At 37.6% G+C, this 19,035-nt stretch overlaps 3 protein-coding genes across 4 annotated transcripts; 2 read left to right on the top strand and 1 right to left on the bottom strand.

The window, feature by feature from the left end:
- The first annotated feature begins 1,974 nt into the window (after positions 1–1,974).
- LOC100175398 lies at positions 1,975–7,743 on the top strand. The gene is made up of 3 exons (XM_002128734.3): positions 1,975–2,349; positions 5,433–5,577; positions 6,469–7,743. Exons 1-3 carry the CDS (start codon positions 2,233–2,235, stop codon positions 7,233–7,235), a joined length of 1,029 nt encoding a protein of 342 aa, XP_002128770.1. The 5' UTR covers positions 1,975–2,232; the 3' UTR covers positions 7,236–7,743.
- Positions 7,744–8,519: 776 nt separating this feature from the next.
- On the top strand, positions 8,520–14,996 carry LOC100180066 (sodium/hydrogen exchanger 9B2-like). Its single transcript, XM_002128477.5, has 13 exons — positions 8,520–8,748; positions 9,205–9,375; positions 9,765–9,910; positions 10,249–10,376; positions 10,799–10,881; positions 10,962–11,054; positions 11,569–11,685; positions 11,992–12,098; positions 12,467–12,616; positions 13,100–13,208; positions 13,516–13,652; positions 13,972–14,170; positions 14,668–14,996. Exons 1-13 carry the CDS (start codon positions 8,646–8,648, stop codon positions 14,730–14,732), a joined length of 1,608 nt encoding a protein of 535 aa, XP_002128513.1. The 5' UTR covers positions 8,520–8,645; the 3' UTR covers positions 14,733–14,996.
- Positions 14,766–19,025, bottom strand: LOC100177718 (peroxisomal sarcosine oxidase). 2 transcript variants are annotated; one of them, XM_009862413.3, is made up of 9 exons: positions 18,865–19,025; positions 18,140–18,249; positions 17,618–17,766; positions 17,154–17,358; positions 16,385–16,573; positions 16,130–16,276; positions 15,530–15,700; positions 15,391–15,466; positions 14,766–15,323 (listed from the first exon to the last, which is right to left on the bottom strand). In XM_009862413.3, the coding sequence occupies exons 2-9, from the start codon at positions 18,242–18,244 to the stop codon at positions 15,178–15,180; spliced, it is 1,188 nt and encodes a 395-aa protein (XP_009860715.1). In that variant the 5' UTR covers positions 18,245–18,249; positions 18,865–19,025; the 3' UTR covers positions 14,766–15,177. The 2 variants fall into 2 exon arrangements, with proteins under 2 accessions (XP_009860715.1, XP_026693472.1); XM_026837671.1 differs by lacking the exon at positions 18,865–19,025 and having other exon boundaries at positions 18,140–18,362.
- Positions 19,026–19,035: the final 10 nt, after the last annotated feature.

Below are 19,035 nucleotides of genomic sequence, written 5' to 3'. Positions count from 1 at the left end.
TTGGTTCGTATTTGGTGATATTAATATACTTTCTCCCATAAGGGAACCCTTTAATGTGCTCGGTTAAAAAGACGTTATAAGGTATAAAAGTAAGTCCAATTCTACAGAGGGATTGACCTTATTTAAAATCGCTTTCAGGAAAGCACTGTAACAAGACCGTTTCGTGTTTTTCTTTACAGTAAACAAATAGTAATACAGCGGTTAAACGGTTGGTTCAATGCATGCAATGGCGCACACGACCGCGGCAAGACTGAAGATGTAAACAAGCAGGTCACACGACGTTTCGGTTAATTGTATATAGAGGCAAATCTAGTAGCGGTTCCACGCTCTGCCCGTAAGCATATAGGGCTTGTAGTAGTCAACTGATTAGCGCATGTATATAGGTACGTGCAACCTTCCACGCGTCCTTAGTCTTATCGCCGATTTAAGTTGAACCATTGCTATAGTTTTAGGATAGAAACAAGTGGTTTGGAATGGGGAAAATAAAAAAGACAGGAGTGTGAATGTCACTGCGTGTAATCATATGTTGTCCGTTAAACCAGAGTTACGCGAGAAGCTTGCGGTTTTATTTATTCTTGGAAACTAGCTCATAGGAAGTCGTTTTGTGTTTGAATGCGATGACAACGCCTTGAATTTCACAATTTGATTTGACAGTTATTTATTTTCGCGCCCGAAGGCTTTTTTATACGATCATATGGACAATGTCGTCATTTTGTGTTGACGTCGACGTGCTTTTCTCCCAGTGACGTAAACTCCCACGCACTGACGCAAAGGCTTGGCTAGCAGCGTAAGCTTCTCAGAACTTAAATCTCATTCTTTATTTCTTGGACGCCAAAACGACGCGCGACGTAAGATTAAAGTGTTAGGCGTTTCTAACTGCTGCCAACAATACGATGGATGATTGAATTAGAGACTGTATTGTATGGCCTTAACAGAGGCGGTAATGTTAAATAGTTAAGTTTCTATTCTGTTGTTTGTGTTTTGGGTAATAAGGTTTTCAGAAGGATAAGGGAATCTTGTTTTACAACAGAAATAAGTCTCCGAATTTGTCCCCAAAATATATTGATTGTATGTGGCGGTGATAGTTAGTTTGCGCGGCCAGTTTATTTGTGTCTGTTTAGGAAAGTTTCGTGTCTAAACAAGGAAATTAAATCTACTTTCGTCTCGTCACTGAATAGGAAATAATGACTTCGCTTTCGATAAGCAAGTCGGTGTTATATACTTTACCATTGAATAGCGGGGTGCGGTTTATTTGGCTGGGATGCGACACATTCCGTTCTATCGCGTTCCCACGTATTATCAGCTGCAGGAATTCGGGAACAGCAGTTTCGACATGGCGGTACAGCGGAACCGAAACCCGTGACGAAGATAAGTTGTTGCTGCTTAGATTTACGCTCCGTCGACACGGTGTAGCTTTTACCGCTTTGAAACTTTGAGCGTTTTTAGCAATGCTACTATAGATCGTGTAAACCGTGCACTGCGCAAGCGAGGGTTGCCTGCGTATATAGTTTTATGCGCAATATCGTGCAGTGAAACAAGCACTGTCAGCATTTTCCACGAACGTAGTGCATAAATTGCACCCACACTCGGGCTAATTTGGATTTCCGTGATAGACTAAGTAAATGTATAGAAATATGTCGTGAAAAGCCGCCGCGGAAACTGATACTCGTTTGATACTTTATTACATTTATTAAGCAACCATGCGACGACGGGTTTATCAATATGACAAGATGTTATAAGCAGCTTATTTTTAGGGATCGAGTAGACTGTTCAGTTCTATAGACGGGGTTTATTCGTTAAGCCAGAGCAGCGTAGTTCTTTATTAAACAGCTAAGCTGCTGTCGTCTCATTTCCAAGTAACGCGAGCACTTAACTTAGTATAATAGAAAACATTATAGGCCATAACGTTGAGCAATAGGTTATGTGTTTGATCCATTTATCAAGAAATTTCAACTTTTCAACTTTTCTAGGGAAACTGCTGAACCAGTTGATTTCCGTATAGGTATTTTAATAAGGCTGTCTAGGTTTGAGTAATTCGGATAATCCGCCTCCACATTGTACGCGCATTGCTTCTGTGTTGCGGATGTTCGTTTGTTACGTATTTCGTTCCACTTCGACGAGCAGCACCGGACGTTTGAATTAATAAACAACTTCCCGCATCTCTCTTTATCTTGAAACGGTAAACAAGTGCCACAGGACGTAGCCGCAGCGCTGGAGAGGTTATATACAGAAATGACCCCATTGGGATCTATTTTTAAGTCGGGGGCGACGAAACCCCCCAAAATCGATCAGCACAGTCTTTTTACAAGTATTCAAGTTAGCGTGCCGATTCTTGAAGGAAAGTTACAGGTAATTTTAACTGTTTTATGGTTTATTATTTTGCGAATTTAAAACCTTGCTCAGCCCATACGGGTAATTATAATTGATTTTTCAGTTTCTATGTAGCGATTTTGCAACGTGGCTTAATTGCTTCGTGTTTTGTAAGTTGTCGTTTCCATTGCCCATAAATGGAGAAACTGCTAGTGGCTAATCAAAACGTCACTCCTGTCATTATAATGGCTTGCCACGTCCAGTTCCAGTGAAATATTTTCGCGCAGACAAGTGATCGGGTAAACGACCTTTTAATAATTTAATGTGACAGCCAATTTGTTTGCTATACGCTCAAGTTGTATTTGCGTGTTTGAGAGTAAACACGTGTGCCGTATTGTCAACTGTTAAAGAAACTTAATGATGTAGTTGATTGGGGTAAAATGGGACACCTTTTTATTCTATTTAAGTAATTCAACACATTTAGTAGTAAACAAAGAACATTCAAAGCATTACAAAACCGTAACCTCATAACTCCCACAGAGCGTTGTTATAGTTGTTTAAAACGGCCAGAATTTTTGGATATTATGTGCTAAGTATGTCCCGTCTGCCCCCACCCTACTATACCAATAATAACCCTGTGACAAACTGACATTATGTTATGTTCTTTTAGCAAGAGACAACGTTCGTTTAAAAGTTAAATAGGTTTAAATATACATTATCTCGCATTGTGCTAAGGAAACTGTTGTTTTGCTTAGCTGGTACAAGGGAAACGACACGCAGCTCATAGCTGCATTGTTCTGTTGTGTTTCGTAATAAATTATTAAGACATTCATCGGTACAGTGCCGTTGCAACGCGGGTACAAAGGTACATAATATGTGCAAGTACGCACGTTTGGCTGACGTTGGCGTTATGGTAGAAGCGCCCGTGTTTGTACAGTTAAACACGCATGACCCTTAACATAATTCGGTCTTTGTAAACGTCCCTCTTTCCCAGCTGTTGATGCGTGACTACTGGCATTTGAATCGCCTATACCACGTGTGTGGGAAAATGTCGTTTTCATCACATTCCTCTACAGTGTGAATTGAACTGTAATTGACGCTTCAAACGTGTATTCTTTTTATAAAACTGTGTGCGGTTTTGTGCGGTCGCAGTAGCAACGGGGTATTAAATCGTAACGAACTTTATTCTGAAGATCAAACGTAAAATGTCGATGTTAAAAGTATGGTATTTTTTGCGAAACAGAGAAAGTCTTGTGTCGTACGTTGATGCCGTGTGGTTAAAATCGAACAGAGTGTTTGATTGACGAGATAAATATATATCGCTGGAATGCATGAAGATATCAGTCGTCAAAACTACTCTGATGCCAAAACCTAACCCGCAGAGTTTGCAATCTTTGTTTATTCGTATGAACCATGTTCGCTCCAGTTTACGGCTGGTTTATTCCGGTTCTAACCGGTCGAGCATGATAGATAGATAGTGAGATTCATCTCACTTTAGAGCACGCCCACTGCACAATTTTCACTTGCGTTATGTCAGTTATGTGAATATTAATTAGTCTAATTTCGTGCGTGGCCCAATTATACATATTTGGTCTTTATTTGTGAATGAATGATTGCATGATATCAGTGTGTGAACGTAGTACCGCACGTTGTCCCACGAAGACTGAATTATTTATTTATGAACGAGACCAATGCAACAATACTTGTCAACTGTACTGCTATGCAATTACACAATGGGTGGACTTTTACACTTTAATATATAAATACGTGATATATTATCCTACGTTCATGATTGATTCATGCACGTTCCAGATATTTCAAAGAGCTGCATCATGCAACTTGCAAGTACTGTATACTCCGTGCTTCGGTTGCGTTTCCAAAAATAACTTAAGTAGGAAATGGCTTTGGAACATTGCAGTTTCTGGCTGCCCGGTCGAATTCGAAGCCGGAATAATTAAGTTACCAATACGACAAATTTTAGATTTTAAACGTAACCTTGCCCAGAGACGTGGCGCCGTATTGCCGTTCAACAGATCGCAACACCTATTGAAAAACCGCTAAGCTTCCGTACCATTTTATACCTGCGTTACAGGTCGTTTTGAATTCGGACCGGCAAAAACGTATTATTTTAATAACGCCGCGTGTGTCTGATGCTTTAATCCCCAGACTGTTGTTATAAGTCTTATTTGTACAGTGAATGTGTATTGTTATTACAGCCATCGCTATTTATTTGTGATCATCATAGACAATATACGTGATAGACATGAAGCAATTTACATATTATTTATAACTATTTCAAATCAACACATTTTTTATGTTTTGAAAATATTTTAATTTTGACTTTACCAAAAAGCTTTATTATTTTATATAACGTTCTATAAGTCTATAATATACTGTTTTCATTGTCTTTTTGCTCTTGTAATTTTTCCGATCTTCGTTACCGTGCCCATAGAGTCAGAACAAGTCTCATTTTATGTTCTGTCTGTATAAGTCTTTGTTATTTATTCCATTTTAATTAATGTTTATTTACTTTAATGACGCATACCACGAACAACACGTTATTACTACTAACTCTTCGATGTCATACGTAATTTACGTTGTAGCTACGAAGTGTTTATGTTTAGACTAAGTGACATACTATCCGGATTTAATGACGGCATGACGTCATATATTTTTATCAACTTATTAGTCACCGCACGATGCTATTACATACATAAACATATAGTAGAGTTGTGAAAAGATAAGACACCGTTTCATTCTATTTCTCGTCCCTTTTGGTAGTAAACAAAAAAAAACAGTCAAAAAATTATAAAACCGTATCCTAACGACTCTAAAAAATGTTGTTAATTGTTTAAAACACGATCAGGGTATTTGAATATTATGTGCAAAGTGTCTTATCTTACCCCACAGTAATATATAGTACAATTGTCAATATGATAGCGTGCTGTAGGTGCGTCTGAATTACTTACACAGACCAAACATTCATTACACGATAGCGGTTTACGTAGGCGGATATAAGTACCGTGCGCACCGGCCATGTATTTCACAAGTGCTTGTGAATTACACTCTAAATCGTCTTTAAGGTTAAGGGCTTTGAATTAATCCTTGTTTATCGTCTTCAGGTTTACGAACCATGGCGACGAAAACGTAACCGGCCCAAGGAGTGTCACGTGACTCTCTACGCCAATGAAACGAGTCCGTTTCTGGTTTGGTCGAAAGTGGATAAAGTTAAACAATCTTCTACAAGCACTTCACCGTCAGGTGGCGGTAAGTTGTCAGTTTTTCTTATACAATATTTTTATAACAGTTTGGCTGTAAACATAAATTACACGCTGCCACTCATGTCAAACCAGTAGTAGCATTGGCCGAGAACGTAGTGCGAAATTAAGAAGTGAATTTCCAGTGCTGTAAAAGTATATGGGCTTGTAAGGCCTTGTGCAATTTTAGTAGTTAAAAATGCGACTGTAAAAAAAAAGCCGCACATAAAAGCGCTGACTATAAAATATAAGAATTCACGGCTTAATTTTATAACCAATTATATATAGACGATAATTTTTGCAGAATTAGTTAAAATAGCACCGTATACTAGTATACCACTCATGTAGATTTTAAGTCAAAGATCAAAAATACTCTGAAATTTGTAGAATTTTTCCCCCACACGCGAACGAATCATCACAGTCATTATTCACACAACTTGTTGTCAAATATGAGTGTGCAGCTCGCTCAAACGTTGCCTTTGCTTGTTTTAGCTCTACCCCACTCGCGAATGCCCGTCTCAATCACTCAAACTAAAAAACTCTTCCCAAATATTTCGAAGTTACGTAGTTTGTATTTTTTTCTTCTGAGGATTACATGGGTAATTTAATATTTAAAAAAAAACTATAAAAGAAATAAATATGAAAGAAAGTCAAACACATTTTTGTATTAATTTAAACTCAAAGCTGGTGGGGATTGAAAATCACAAAATTAAAAATTAAAAGTTGTCCTATCTTCCCAACCCCATTATATATGTTGTTGCTGACAGGTGTATTATAAGTGTGATAACAAGTTTTCGGCAAATACTTGTTTTGTGATCCCAAAGAACATATATACGTTTCGTCTTCTATACGGCGAGGCATCATCAGGTTTTGGTGTTAAATGTATTTATTATTTCAACAGATAGTCCAACATCTACCTTCAGCAAGGTTCGATGCGTTCTATCAGTTAGTCGAGCGAAAATGTGCAAGACGACCGGGGGTAGTTTCGAACTGACGGATTTCGCGTCATCACTCACGTTTCGCTTCATTGCGGACACGATTCGTGAGGCGAATCGTTGGGTGGAAAAGTTAGCTGAGGAAAGTCTCCGTGAAGCAAATCTCGATATGAGGAGCATCTGCTCCTCTTGCTCTTCGTTTTCCTCCTCCACCTCTTCGTTTTCCTCCCACGCCTCCCCGGACTCGATCGACGGAGTATCGCGTTGTTTTTCCGCATCTTCCACCGATTCCGCTGAGCGGAGGACTCTGCATAAAAAATCCGCGAGTTTTTCAGACGCTAACGGGGCGATGATGCATCTGTTAACTAGCGGAAGTGGAAATCTACCATTACCGCTACCTAGCGTCGGGAGAATCAACGAAGACGATGGCCAAATCGAAAACTTCGACCAAGAGGTTTTCACCATTAAAACCACCGAGGCCCATCTGGCTGCATGCAAAGTAGGCCACGTCCGTTCGAACAGCAAAACATTTCCCCGGGCTCTTGGCTCGCGTCAGCCCCACATAAGGGCCCAGCCTCATCTAGGCATAGGCCTCGCTGTGGACAAACACAGACCTGAGCTTCGCAATGCTCTGAAATCGGATTCCTCACAGGACAGGCCGTTGTCCGACACTGTACGCGACAGGTCTGGATTGCCTTTTTCTGAGTTTTTCGTCAATGTTCCAAATTCGTAAACCATTCTGTTACACTCCACAATATAGTAGGGTGGGGGAAGACGTCGCACCTTTAGCAAAAAATATCCAAATATTCTGATCGTGTTTCAAACGAATAACAACAGTTTATGGGAGTTGTACGGATACAGTTTTATAATTCTTTGAATGTTCTTTGTTTACTGCCAAATTGGATGAAGAAACAGAATGAAAAGGTGTCCCATCTTCTCCCACCCTACACTACTATGAATGGTCTTTACAAAATTGTTCTTTTTGTTCTTTACCACAGCGTGTTCAAGTACTTTCACTTTGCTACCCGTTTATCGTGCCATACCCACATTCCGTTACGTGTTTTGCCTTTACAGTTGCAATAATTTCAATGTTTTTTTTGTTTTTTTGTACAGATCATTCTTAAGAATTACATTTGCTCTTGGCATTCCTTTCGTAAAGTCGATTTTTTCAGACGTATGTTACGCCACTGAAACCATTTCGAAATCATGTTTATTCTTAAAATAAACAAAACTTGTATTAATGTTTCGTGTTTTGAACTAGAATGGTAATTGCTACTTTACATTTAAAGCTGTCTAAAGCAAAGAACATAGATACCAGCATGGTTGTATATTTATTTACTTTTGTCCAGAGCCCTATAGTTGTACAGATCGGGTTGGCAGACGCTGCAAAACACCAAGTACATCGGGTTTAACGCTTTACCGCACTATAGTGTTAAGTACATAGCGGTCCAACCACGCCGCCAGGGGTTTTAGATTAACCATTCTCGCTACTTGTGCTCGTTGTAATAGGAACCGAAGGACCAAAGTGTCAGTTTATGATTTGCACACAGCGGATTAATTAAAACGAAGAGTAACAAACCAAGCGGTTGGGCATAGTTTAGTTGGGTTTAGTACAACAGGTTCAAGATGACATGTGGTTTATGGCTGCATAGGTTCGGTAAAACAAAACTTTACGGGTTGATTTTTGTGATGATGATATGATCATGCATTTTGGCAAACCATTGACCATTCGCATTTCGCATGGGTACGTTAACGTTACTGGTCTGGCGACCTTGCTTCTACTCTGCTTGCCAATTGCAAGACAGATGTGATTGGTTAAGGCGAGGGCGGGTACTTTAATACGCGTTGTGGAGTTTCGTCTCTGATTAATATATTAATATATCCGGTAAAGTGGTACAGACTCCGTAGCAATCGCCTATAAGTGTTTATTTAAGGATAATGAGCTGGTAGCAACATAATTTGGCTGCTTTCTTTGCTTTTTGAACTTAAACTTTGATATTAAATTTAATCTCGTTACAGATCGGCTACCAGAGTATGCATATATCTTGTGCTTGATTTAGGTTTTAAACCAACGAAAGAACGGAGTGATTTGGAATTCACCCCTTTAGTTTAAAATTAGAAAAAACACTAGTACTTTGCAGCAATGGACGACACAAATGAATTAGAAGATGGAAAACAAGATTCACAAGTTAGTTTTTCCAAACGTTGCACATCTTATGAGTGGTGGAACTCTATTTTAACTTATGGTAGGTGTGTTCTGTTGTTTTATTTGCTTGCTATATTTTTTAATGGAGTTGCAAGGGTTTTACTACACTAAATCCCATAAGGTTTAACTACACTAAATCCCAGTCACATATGTGGTAACTTGTAAGCTAGTACAAGGTTTATAAAATAGATTACCTGTGCCATAATGACTATTATCACTTCAAGGATATATAAATAAGTTAAGTTCAATTCAAATAATTTGAAATAAATCATGAATGCTAAGTTTATAAGACCTCATGTAACTGCATTCAAAAAAATGGTGCTCGGATAACGTAAGACAAAATCAAATCCAACCAATTGTATAATATTTCAGTATTTCACCTAAACAACATCGTCAGTCTTTCATTCAAATATAATCGTTCACCTTAATGAGCACTAGATCATGGTCAGATTTACAGAACTTATTCCAGCTTTTAATCTGTTTATGTTTTGTTTAGTTTTGTTACTTGTTCTATCATGGGCTGTGCCGTGGTCAATATTGGGAGATGAATGTTTACCTGGTAGCAATATCTTTGGTATTATCATTCTCACATTATGCTGCGTCCTTGCTGGGGTGTTGGTTCATGCGATTCCTATTCCTAAACTACCACCACTGCCTCCATTGCTAGGTAACTAATTCTAAAGCTAATTATAATTAATTTATAAAATCCAGTGCCATGGCCAAGGTCTGTCTGTTACTAACCCATGGCATAGTTTATAAGTTTTAGAGTTTTTGCCACCGTTAATGTGTATCCTTGGGCAAGATGCGTAGCATCATTTGCTAAACTCCAGTGGCCATACATTGTTAGCCAGTAATCTAATCATCCACAAAGTTACATATGCAGTTACTCGTAGGTGGACACAAGGTGTATGAAACAGAACACCTGTGTTACAATGACTGTCATTGCCCTACCATGCCTATTTAAAGATCAATAATAATAACATCAAACTCAAAAGATGTCATTTGTAATACCGTATGATAACTACATATCAGTGTTTACAGATTAAATAATTTCAGGCATGCTGTTAGCTGGATTTGCTTTAAGGAACATCCCAGGCATGGATATGGTCATCACTGCTATACAACCATCTTGGTCTTCTACTCTAAGATCTCTTGCATTGACCGTTATACTTGTGAAAGCTGGGCTAGAACTGGATGCTTCTGTTAGCTAACTAACTTACTAGATGTGTTGTAGTAAGCTTTAATGCACTTTATAGTTTGCAAATACAGTTAGGCAAACACCGCTGGTTATAATGCTTTTTTATGTTTTAGACATAAATCGCACATTTTATTGAAAAAAATGAAACCGGCATGCTTTTTTTTTTTCTTGTTTAAAGCATGTTTTACGACTGTTGTTTTGCTTATATAGGTAAATTTAGTTTTAATTTTCGTCAATACGGACCAATATTTTGCAAAAACTTTATTTCATCTGTATTACAACACCAATTATGAACTTATTTATATATAACCTTTATTAAAAGTTGTTTATGTTTTTATTCAGGCCTTGAAAAAGATGAAAGGTGTGTGTTTGCGTCTAACTGCTCTGCCGTGCTTAGTGGAATCGGTGGCATGTGCTGTTGCTTGTTATTTATTGCTCGGTTTTTCATGGGAATGGGGTTTCTTGCTTGGGTAAGTCAAGTCATATGAAACCTGGATTATTTGCTGTAGTAGGTTGGGGTAAGATGGGACATTCATTTATTGGGTTTTCTTGACCCATTTATTTTCACTCTATGTCTCATTGCTGTAGAAAATTTAACAAACTTATAACTAATCTATATTTTACCCATTTGCAAAGTACGTGGAAATTTAATTATATATACTGTATATATATATATTTTTTCTAATAGGAAATCCAATGCAGTGTCGCACAGCTGAATTTTTTTTACTTTAGCGTTTTTTACACCTTTTTTAAAAGCTGTTATGTTCTTTTAGCGTTTTTTACAACTTTAGTGGTATCTTTATCACATTTGAGCATTTCTATCAATACAGGAATTTTGATTTTTCTTTGTGTGCTTCTTAAAGTAAATACTTTAATGATTTTTATTTTACAGGTTTGTTTTGGGAGCTGTAACTCCCGCAGTAATTGTGCCTTCATTGTTAACGTTGCAACAGAAAGGACTGGGGGTTAAAAAAGGTAAAGCATTAAACAAATCTTAAAAAAAAAAAACATTAGAAATGAAAAAATAAAAAATAAAACATCAAATTTTTATCCAGGTATTCCTACACTTGTGATTGCTGCTTCTAGTTTTGATGACGTTCTTGCTATCAGTGGCTTTAGTGTTGTACTTGGAATTACTTTTTCATCAGGTTTGCCTTCTGTTTATTTAGCAATTAGTTTAATTATTAACCCAATCTTGACATTGCACTTAATACACAGTAACTAGCTTTGGCTAAATTTTTACAATACTGAATTGCAGAATGATGTTTTTATGAACTTTTCGTCAGAAATACTAAAGTTACTTTAGTATTTAACACTTTTTCCAGCTGCTTTCATTATGTATATTATTTTTAATCACCAATAAGGAACACATTTAAGTATAGCCCTATTGTTGTATATTGGAAATGCCTATTGCAGTTTTTACTCTTTAGGTTTATGCAATTTTTTTCTACTTTAACTCATTATCATTATTTAAAACAACATTACATTCATTTTTTAGCCATACATAAACAAAAAATTCCCCCTTAAAATAATCACTTGCAATTAAAGTAATATACATGATTACATGGTAACTCCTAAGCTGGCACAAGACACCCCTGTTTAACAACTGTCATCATATCACAAGTTTCATTCATTCATTTAAAGTCAGGTTTTATTTTACAGTTAGTAGTGTATCAATGGCAGACCCAACAACAAGCCCTCTCAACACTACAACCCCTGCATTACTTAATTCTTCCACAACAATTACCACACTAGCTCAACCTGATGGAAAATCTGCAGGTATAAATTAGTGCTCGAGAAAGATCAACATAATTTTATCAATTAAATGGTATGGTGGCTTGGGGGATAAGCAAATATTTTGTAACTAAAGGCATAGGATACTGAGTTCAATGCTCGATGCTGCTACTATTCTGGCCATTTGTGGACTCCTGATTAATAGACTTTTAGGGTAATATAAAACACATAACTTAGTAGTATGGCAAAACCTGTATGGCAAAGAAAAACAGGGTGTTATGGCTAAGATATGGATTTTTAGGTTTTGTAAAGTATTGGTGTGCGTATATATAACTAGTCATATACACACAGGTGAAATTGCACTCATGATATTCAGAGGGCCATTAGAAATGTTGGGTGGAATAACTGTTGGGATCATCCTTGGAATTATTATGTGGTATTTCCCTAGTAGTAAGCAGGTAATGTAAATTATGTAGATGTTGCACTTTGTAAGCTTATGTAGTTGGCTCTATTTTACTTTCAATTTCACCAAAATTAGCACAGTGTTTAACTAGGTGGCCTCTACGGCTTTAGCCCAAAGGTTATGGGTTTGAGACTAGACGCTCCTCTGTGATCCCTTATGGGTTGTCTAAATTGTCAGCTATACATCACAAATAATAAATATTCAAAAATAATCACCCACAAAGTTACATACCTGGTAACTCGTAAGCGGGCGCGAGGTGTATGAAACAGAACACCCGTGTTATAACCACTGTTGTTGCCCTGCGACAAGAGGATAAATAAATTTTGTTCATTCACCCAATCTCATTCATCATTTACTCTACAGAAAAATTTGATCCGAACTAGGTCGTTACTTGTTGTTGGTTTAGGAATACTTGCTGTGTTTGGAAGTCGGGCTGCAAACTTTCCCGGTGCTGGGGCACTGGCGGCCATTGTTGCTCCCTTTGTGGCAGCTTTTAGATGGAAAGAAAGCAAGGTATGGAGTGTTGTATGTTTTACTCATACTGTGTTGTAATAAATGAGTGTCTTGTCCAAGAACACATGGTGTTATTTATATAAACATTTGGCCTGGTATTCTTTGTTTATGGTGCAAGTACCAACCGTTGAGTTACAGCGCCAGATATATGTTCTTTATCACGGCATGTTGTAACAAATATGTAACTACTAACTGTGTCTGTGTCCCTTTATATGTTAGTGACTATTTCGGACTATACTAAATGAATGCAACTTACTATCCTCGTGGGCCAGAACATGACAGTTGTTATAACTACACCTTGTACCAGCTTACAAGTTAGCGTGTATGTTACTTTGTAGGTAAAATATTTTTCTTTTTTATGTAAAGCTGATAATTTGGACAACTTATTAGTGACCACTAGGTTGGGGTAACTTAATCTTAATTTCACATTCCAGTTCACCCAATGGTCCCAAGCAAGATAAATAATCCATATTTCATGTTTAGGAACCCGTTTCAAAGTTTGTTGGTTCTTTGTGGTCAATATTTGAACCTGTAATGTTTGGTTTGATTGGAGCGGAAATTTCTATTACGGAAATGGATGGTGGTAGCGTGGGTAAGAATAAGTGAATTATAATTTGCCGGCTCTCCAAAGTAGTTGCCGCGCCTGCTTCTAGCCCAGAGTTTATGGGTTCGAGGCTCGATTCTGCTACCATTGTGGCATATTTGTCTAACTGCAATTGCTCAAACCCAGTGATCACTAATGGGTTGTTCAAATGATCAGCCATACATTAAACAAATAACAACAAATAAGTTTCATATGTGGTAACTCACAAACGGGCAGAAGATGTATGAAACAGAACACCCATGTTGTAACAACCGTCATGTGATGATGAACAGTAACACTCGTTATTTATTTATAGCCCTTGGAATCGCAGTTTTAATGATAGGTTTATTGTTTCGCACACTAACAACATTTGGAGCTGTTACTTTTGCTGGATTGTCTTTTAAAGAGAAATTGTTTGTGTGTTTTGCTTGGATTCCTAAAGCTACAGTACAAGTAAGTTGCGTTAAAGTATTGATAGTTACTGGCTAACTTAGTGGGTACAATGCATGCCCCCCTCTTATGCTCTTTGGTGTTTAATATATGCGCTATGGACTAATAGACACTCACATAGTCACTTGTAACAAATTCCCTGAATCTGACCTTGATCTGGTGCTCATACAGTTAACAATTCTTGTGCAATGAAATACAGTAAGGATCTGGTGCTACAAAAACGTAACAGCCAAAAATCAAGTCCAACCAAGTGGTTTGATTCCTTCCAAAGAGACGAAAAATAGAATGATTTTCCCCAAGCCTACTATATATTGTCATCCAGGCAGCTTTGGGTCCCGTCGCTTCTGACATTGCAAAAGAGTCCGGAGCATCTGAAGAAGTCCTCAACATTGCAAAACAAGTCCTCACGATTGCTGTTCTCTCTATTCTCATCACTTCACCTCTCGGAGCTGCAGCAATTGGGCTTTCAGGACCAAAGTTACTGAAGGAGCCAAAGCTGGAACATGAGCTGCCATTGAATGGTGGGTAACATGGGCGCCAAGCATGGGGTGGCAGGGTGGGCAGGTCTACCCTCGAATTTTCTACACTACATTAAGAAGTAACATTTTTTATATGTAGGTCACCTACAGTAGGTGAGTCTTTTAAGCCAGATTCGGCTCATTACACCCCAACACCAGACTCTTTTCAGTAAGAATTTGAACAGAAACGAGTGTCTAACTAATAACTTTATACCTGCCTCCCCTGCATTTAAAACATTGTATGTAGTATTAAGAACATGGGACCTGAGATTTAGGCCTCAGTTGGCCTATCCAGAACCCAGAATCCTACAACCCATTTGTGACTACTAAGTGAGAGTATTGTTTTTAAGTGTCTTGTCCAAGAACGCTTAGTCATCCATGGTATTAGTATAAGTTTTGAACCCGGTATCCTTCAGTTCCAACACAAGCTGGACCTCAATTTAATCCTGATTTAGAATTGTTATATGGTTAAATACAGTGTTTTGATTTTTCTGTTTTAGATGTAGGTATAGTAGAAAACCAAGAACAAAACGATGAAAGTAAACCAATAAAAGAAGAGTCATAACAATTTAAGCCACTGTGAAATCATGCCAACTGGAAGCAATCAGCTGTTTTAATTCTTGCGCTTATTTTCAATGCTGGGTGCTAAATGCGGAATATGTTAGCGTATATGATATTACTATACATAAGCAATAGTATCAAATTATAAAGCTGTCAAAGTATTTCGGTAACAACATCAGAGAATTAGCTAAAGCTAATTGCGCCTTTTTGAATTGTTTTTTCTCGCATAGCGAAACTAAAAATACACACAGTGTATTCATCAATGTTACTTGCTTAATCTTCCTGTGGCCGGAAACTGCAGTCGTTATAACACAGCTATTCTCGTGCCTGCTTACTTGATATAACGTTGTAGGTAGTTTTTGTATGCCAAGCTTTAATTTGTGATACTTCGCTTCTGAAACGTCTTCAGTATATTAGCAATTAGATTGATTTCTTGAGCGGGTACAAGCCTACAATTTGCCCTGTGGTATTTTATCCATTGAAGAAGCACTGAATCTTGAAATTAAAAATGAATGTGTGTCGACTTTAGGTTTTCTTTTCAAAGCCAGAGATCCCAATATCTCTCCAACAACTGGCCCCATCTTAAATCCATGTCCTGAAATAACAGTTCCAGATCCGATCATTGCGTAAGAAATAATTAATCATTAAAGAAAATCAGCTACCTGAAAATCCAGCTCCTATTATAATATTTCTGTGAGACGGATGACTGTCCAAAATGAAGTCTTCGTCTGGTGTCATCTGTTGGAAAAATGTTTAGTTGAAACAGTTGGACTTTTACTTAATGCGTTTTATTTGACGTACTGTATATAGACAAGCTTCGTGAATAGATGGGACTGGTTCCAAGCCAGGATAATGTTCTTTTACAAACGTTGTTAGCTCTTTAAAGTCTTTTTTCCAAGCTTGTCGTTGCTCCTGGCTCAAAGGAGCATCTCTGTTATCCTCGTCCACTTCTATGCCTTTATGCAAAGCGACCTACACAGTATATATAGTAGGGTGGGGGGAGTGGACACCTTTGACACATAATAACAAAATTGGAAGAGAAAATAGATTGAAAAGGTGTGCCATCTTTCCCCATCCTACTATTCAGTTAATAATAAATGTATGTAGGGTGTATAGTAAATTAGAGTAAGATGAACTATATCTTTGTTGTGGTTCATTTAGTAGTAAACAAAGAATGTTTACAGAATCATAAAACCATATCCTCTTTAAAGTGTACCATCTCCCCCCGCGTTACTTTATCCCGAGTAATGAATAAATGAAACTTATTTATCCTCGCGTGTCGGGGCAACGACAGTCGTTATACGCACCGTGGAACTGTTTCATACGTGTTGTGTCCGCTTACGAGTTACCACGTATGTAACTTTGTGGGTGAATGTTAGTACGAAACAACCAATCTTTTACCTTAACTAATCCGGGGTACTTAAAACTTGACAAACTGTAACATAAATTGCCATCGTTTTTCATAACGCAAGAAACCGGGAAACCATTACTCGCTGAAAACATTTTCTCATCTTTTGTTTTCCAGTAAAATGCATCAGTTTTCTGCACCTGTATGTAAAGAAAACATTCTTATTTCAATGAACCTGTATTAGTTGTCAAAGTTTCCAGCAATAGGCTACCTAGCTAGCCACACCGTTGCATATGTTTAAATCTTACCTTTAAAGGCAGTTTTAAACCCAATGGTTTCAACATTTTGTTCGTCCATGCACCGCATGTTAAAACAACCGACTCGGCAACGAACACATTTTCCGGGGTCCTAACTTCAACTCTGTGTTCGTTGATTGGATTTATTGCTATGACTCTTTGTAGCTCAAGAAGAGTCCCTCCAGAAGAAATGTAAGAATCCTTTTGAAATACAGTTACAAAAAGTTTAGCCTCGAGAAAAGTCCGCAAAGATCATGTTATTAAAATAATGAAAAGAAAGAAATCAACAGCAAAACGACAGTAAATTGAAAGGTGTGGGTGGGAAGAGGGCCAGTTAAAAAGCGTAAATATTGAAACAAAAGATGATGTAGTTATATATACGCAGCTATTACACAGAAGTCATGTAAGGACTAGACTTGAAGGACCAGGACTTTTAAAACTATATATAGTAGGGTGGAAGAAGATGGAACACCTTTAGCTCATAATATCCAAATATTTTGATCGTGTTTTGAACAATTAACAACGGTCTATGGGAGTCGTAAGGATACGGTTTTATAATTCTTTGCATTTTTTGTTTACTACCAAATGGGACGAGAAAATAGAACAAAAAGGTGTCCCATATTTCCCCACCCTACTATAACGTAGTTCAGAAAACACAGCAATACCTATATATTGTACAATCTAGGTTTAAGGTTTTACGCAACGGTAAACCTAAAATACTTGTCCAGATTTAGTTCTACGCCAACACGATTATGAGTTATCACACCTACTTACAACTTACCCGTAAACAGCGTAGACATTCATCCGATTTCATGATGCAAGCCTCGCGTTCATAGATAGCATTATATTCTCCACCGTTTAACCCAGGAAATACTTTTGCAATCTCTTCGCTTTTATAAAACGTATAGTCGATTCCAATCTGTTTCAAATTAGCTTGAATTTCTTTTTGATTATCATTGCTGCACATGGACAAGACGCCTGTGTTTCTGCATTAAATTAAAAACAGTAATATAGTTAGTAAACCAATATAACTACGATTTATAATAAGGTGGGGGAGATGGGACAACTTTTCTTTCAGTTTTCTCGTCTCATTTGGTAGTAAACAAAATAAAAATTTAAATAATTACAATATTTTTACGACTCCCAAATACCGTTATTAATTGTTAAAACATGACCCGAATATTTGGATAGTGTGTGCTTAATTAAGGTGTCCCGTCTTTCCCACACTACTATACGTATACTCACATTAGCAGTTTCTTATTGCATTCTTTCTCTAACTCTCTCCACTCTTTGAAACTACTTGGCATCATCAGTGCATGTTGTAACGTGTTATAACTGTGTCTGATCGTACGCGAAAAACCACCAGAACTCCCTCGGTTGTTTGGGACCAAAAACTAAACGAAAATATTTGGTATAAAGTATAGAATATGGAATATGATACATAATGGTACGCATCTGAGACCGCAATGATATTTAAGTGTGGGGAAAAGCGGGACACGCTTTCTTTCTCTTTTCTCTTTCCAAACAAAGAATATTTACAGAGTTATAAAACCGTAGCCCAGCGAATCTAAAAAGCGTGGTTAATTGTAAATCTCGATCCGGAATAATTGAATTCAGGTGTTAACGATATCCCATCTTACCCCCCACTATTATACGCAAAATTTTGCTACTAGGCATATTATCAACATATGAAAATTTAGCTTCTTACATTGTGTCGTTTTGCTTCAGCGAAAAGTCACACTTCAATAACGAGACAAGTTTACTTACCTGTTCCAACAACAAACTTCTGCAGCTTTGTTTTGCTAAATACCTTGCTGTTGAAAGCCCTTCCACACCCCCACCAATAACTATGACATCATAATCCGTTTTCATTTTTGCTAGAAATATCAATATACAACTTTAATATTACCGTTTATAATCTGCACTACCTAAGTCCTAAGCGAACATGTAAACTGTGAAGGTTACGTGGGTGTACATGCAGCATATAGCAGCTTGTTAAACACTAGTCTGTAAACACGCGTTATAGTCGGACTCTTTGCAAGCAGTTTCCGTTTCAACGCTGGGAATCGCAATTTCCGTTTTAACGCTGTAAGTTGATCTTCACTTGGGTAGACATATATGCATGTTTTGAAGCCATGACGTTTTAGTAAATTACATGCAGAAAAGAAAGTGACTCACTTTATGCAGTAATAAACATGGCCGCTAAAACTACTGCTCTGTATGTTTTTGTTTAGGAAGACCAAAAGTATTATACTATTGCTTATGCGTTACGGGAACATACCAACTGTTGGCATTCTTTGTGCTTAGTTTTGATGCTACAACCAATGCTCGTGGCTTGCGGCACAAAACACGCATAACTTACAAAACCTGGCGTACCAGCAAGTTAAAAAAAATGACAAAAATCTCGTTATTAACACTAAGAAAAATAACTATACATTTAAGTATAGTACTGTGGGGTAAGATGGGATACCGTTAACACCTAATTATCATACTTCCTTGTTGGGTCTTGTCCTGTCGTACACCCCTCTTCTCACGTACTAGATGCTGTATACCTCGTCTATTTACGGATCAATTAGGACCATATTAACACAACAACTCCTTTATTTGTAACTTGGGGCTAAAGGCGAGATAGATTTATGTCGCACTCGCGTTTTATACAAACG

The sequence above is a fragment of the Ciona intestinalis genome, chromosome 14 (genome assembly GCF_000224145.3).
Source record: "Ciona intestinalis chromosome 14, KH, whole genome shotgun sequence".
Classification (NCBI taxonomy): Eukaryota; Metazoa; Chordata; class Ascidiacea; order Phlebobranchia; family Cionidae; genus Ciona; species Ciona intestinalis.
The sequence above is the reverse complement of the archived record's forward strand: the minus strand, read 5'-3'. Positions and strand labels throughout refer to the sequence as shown.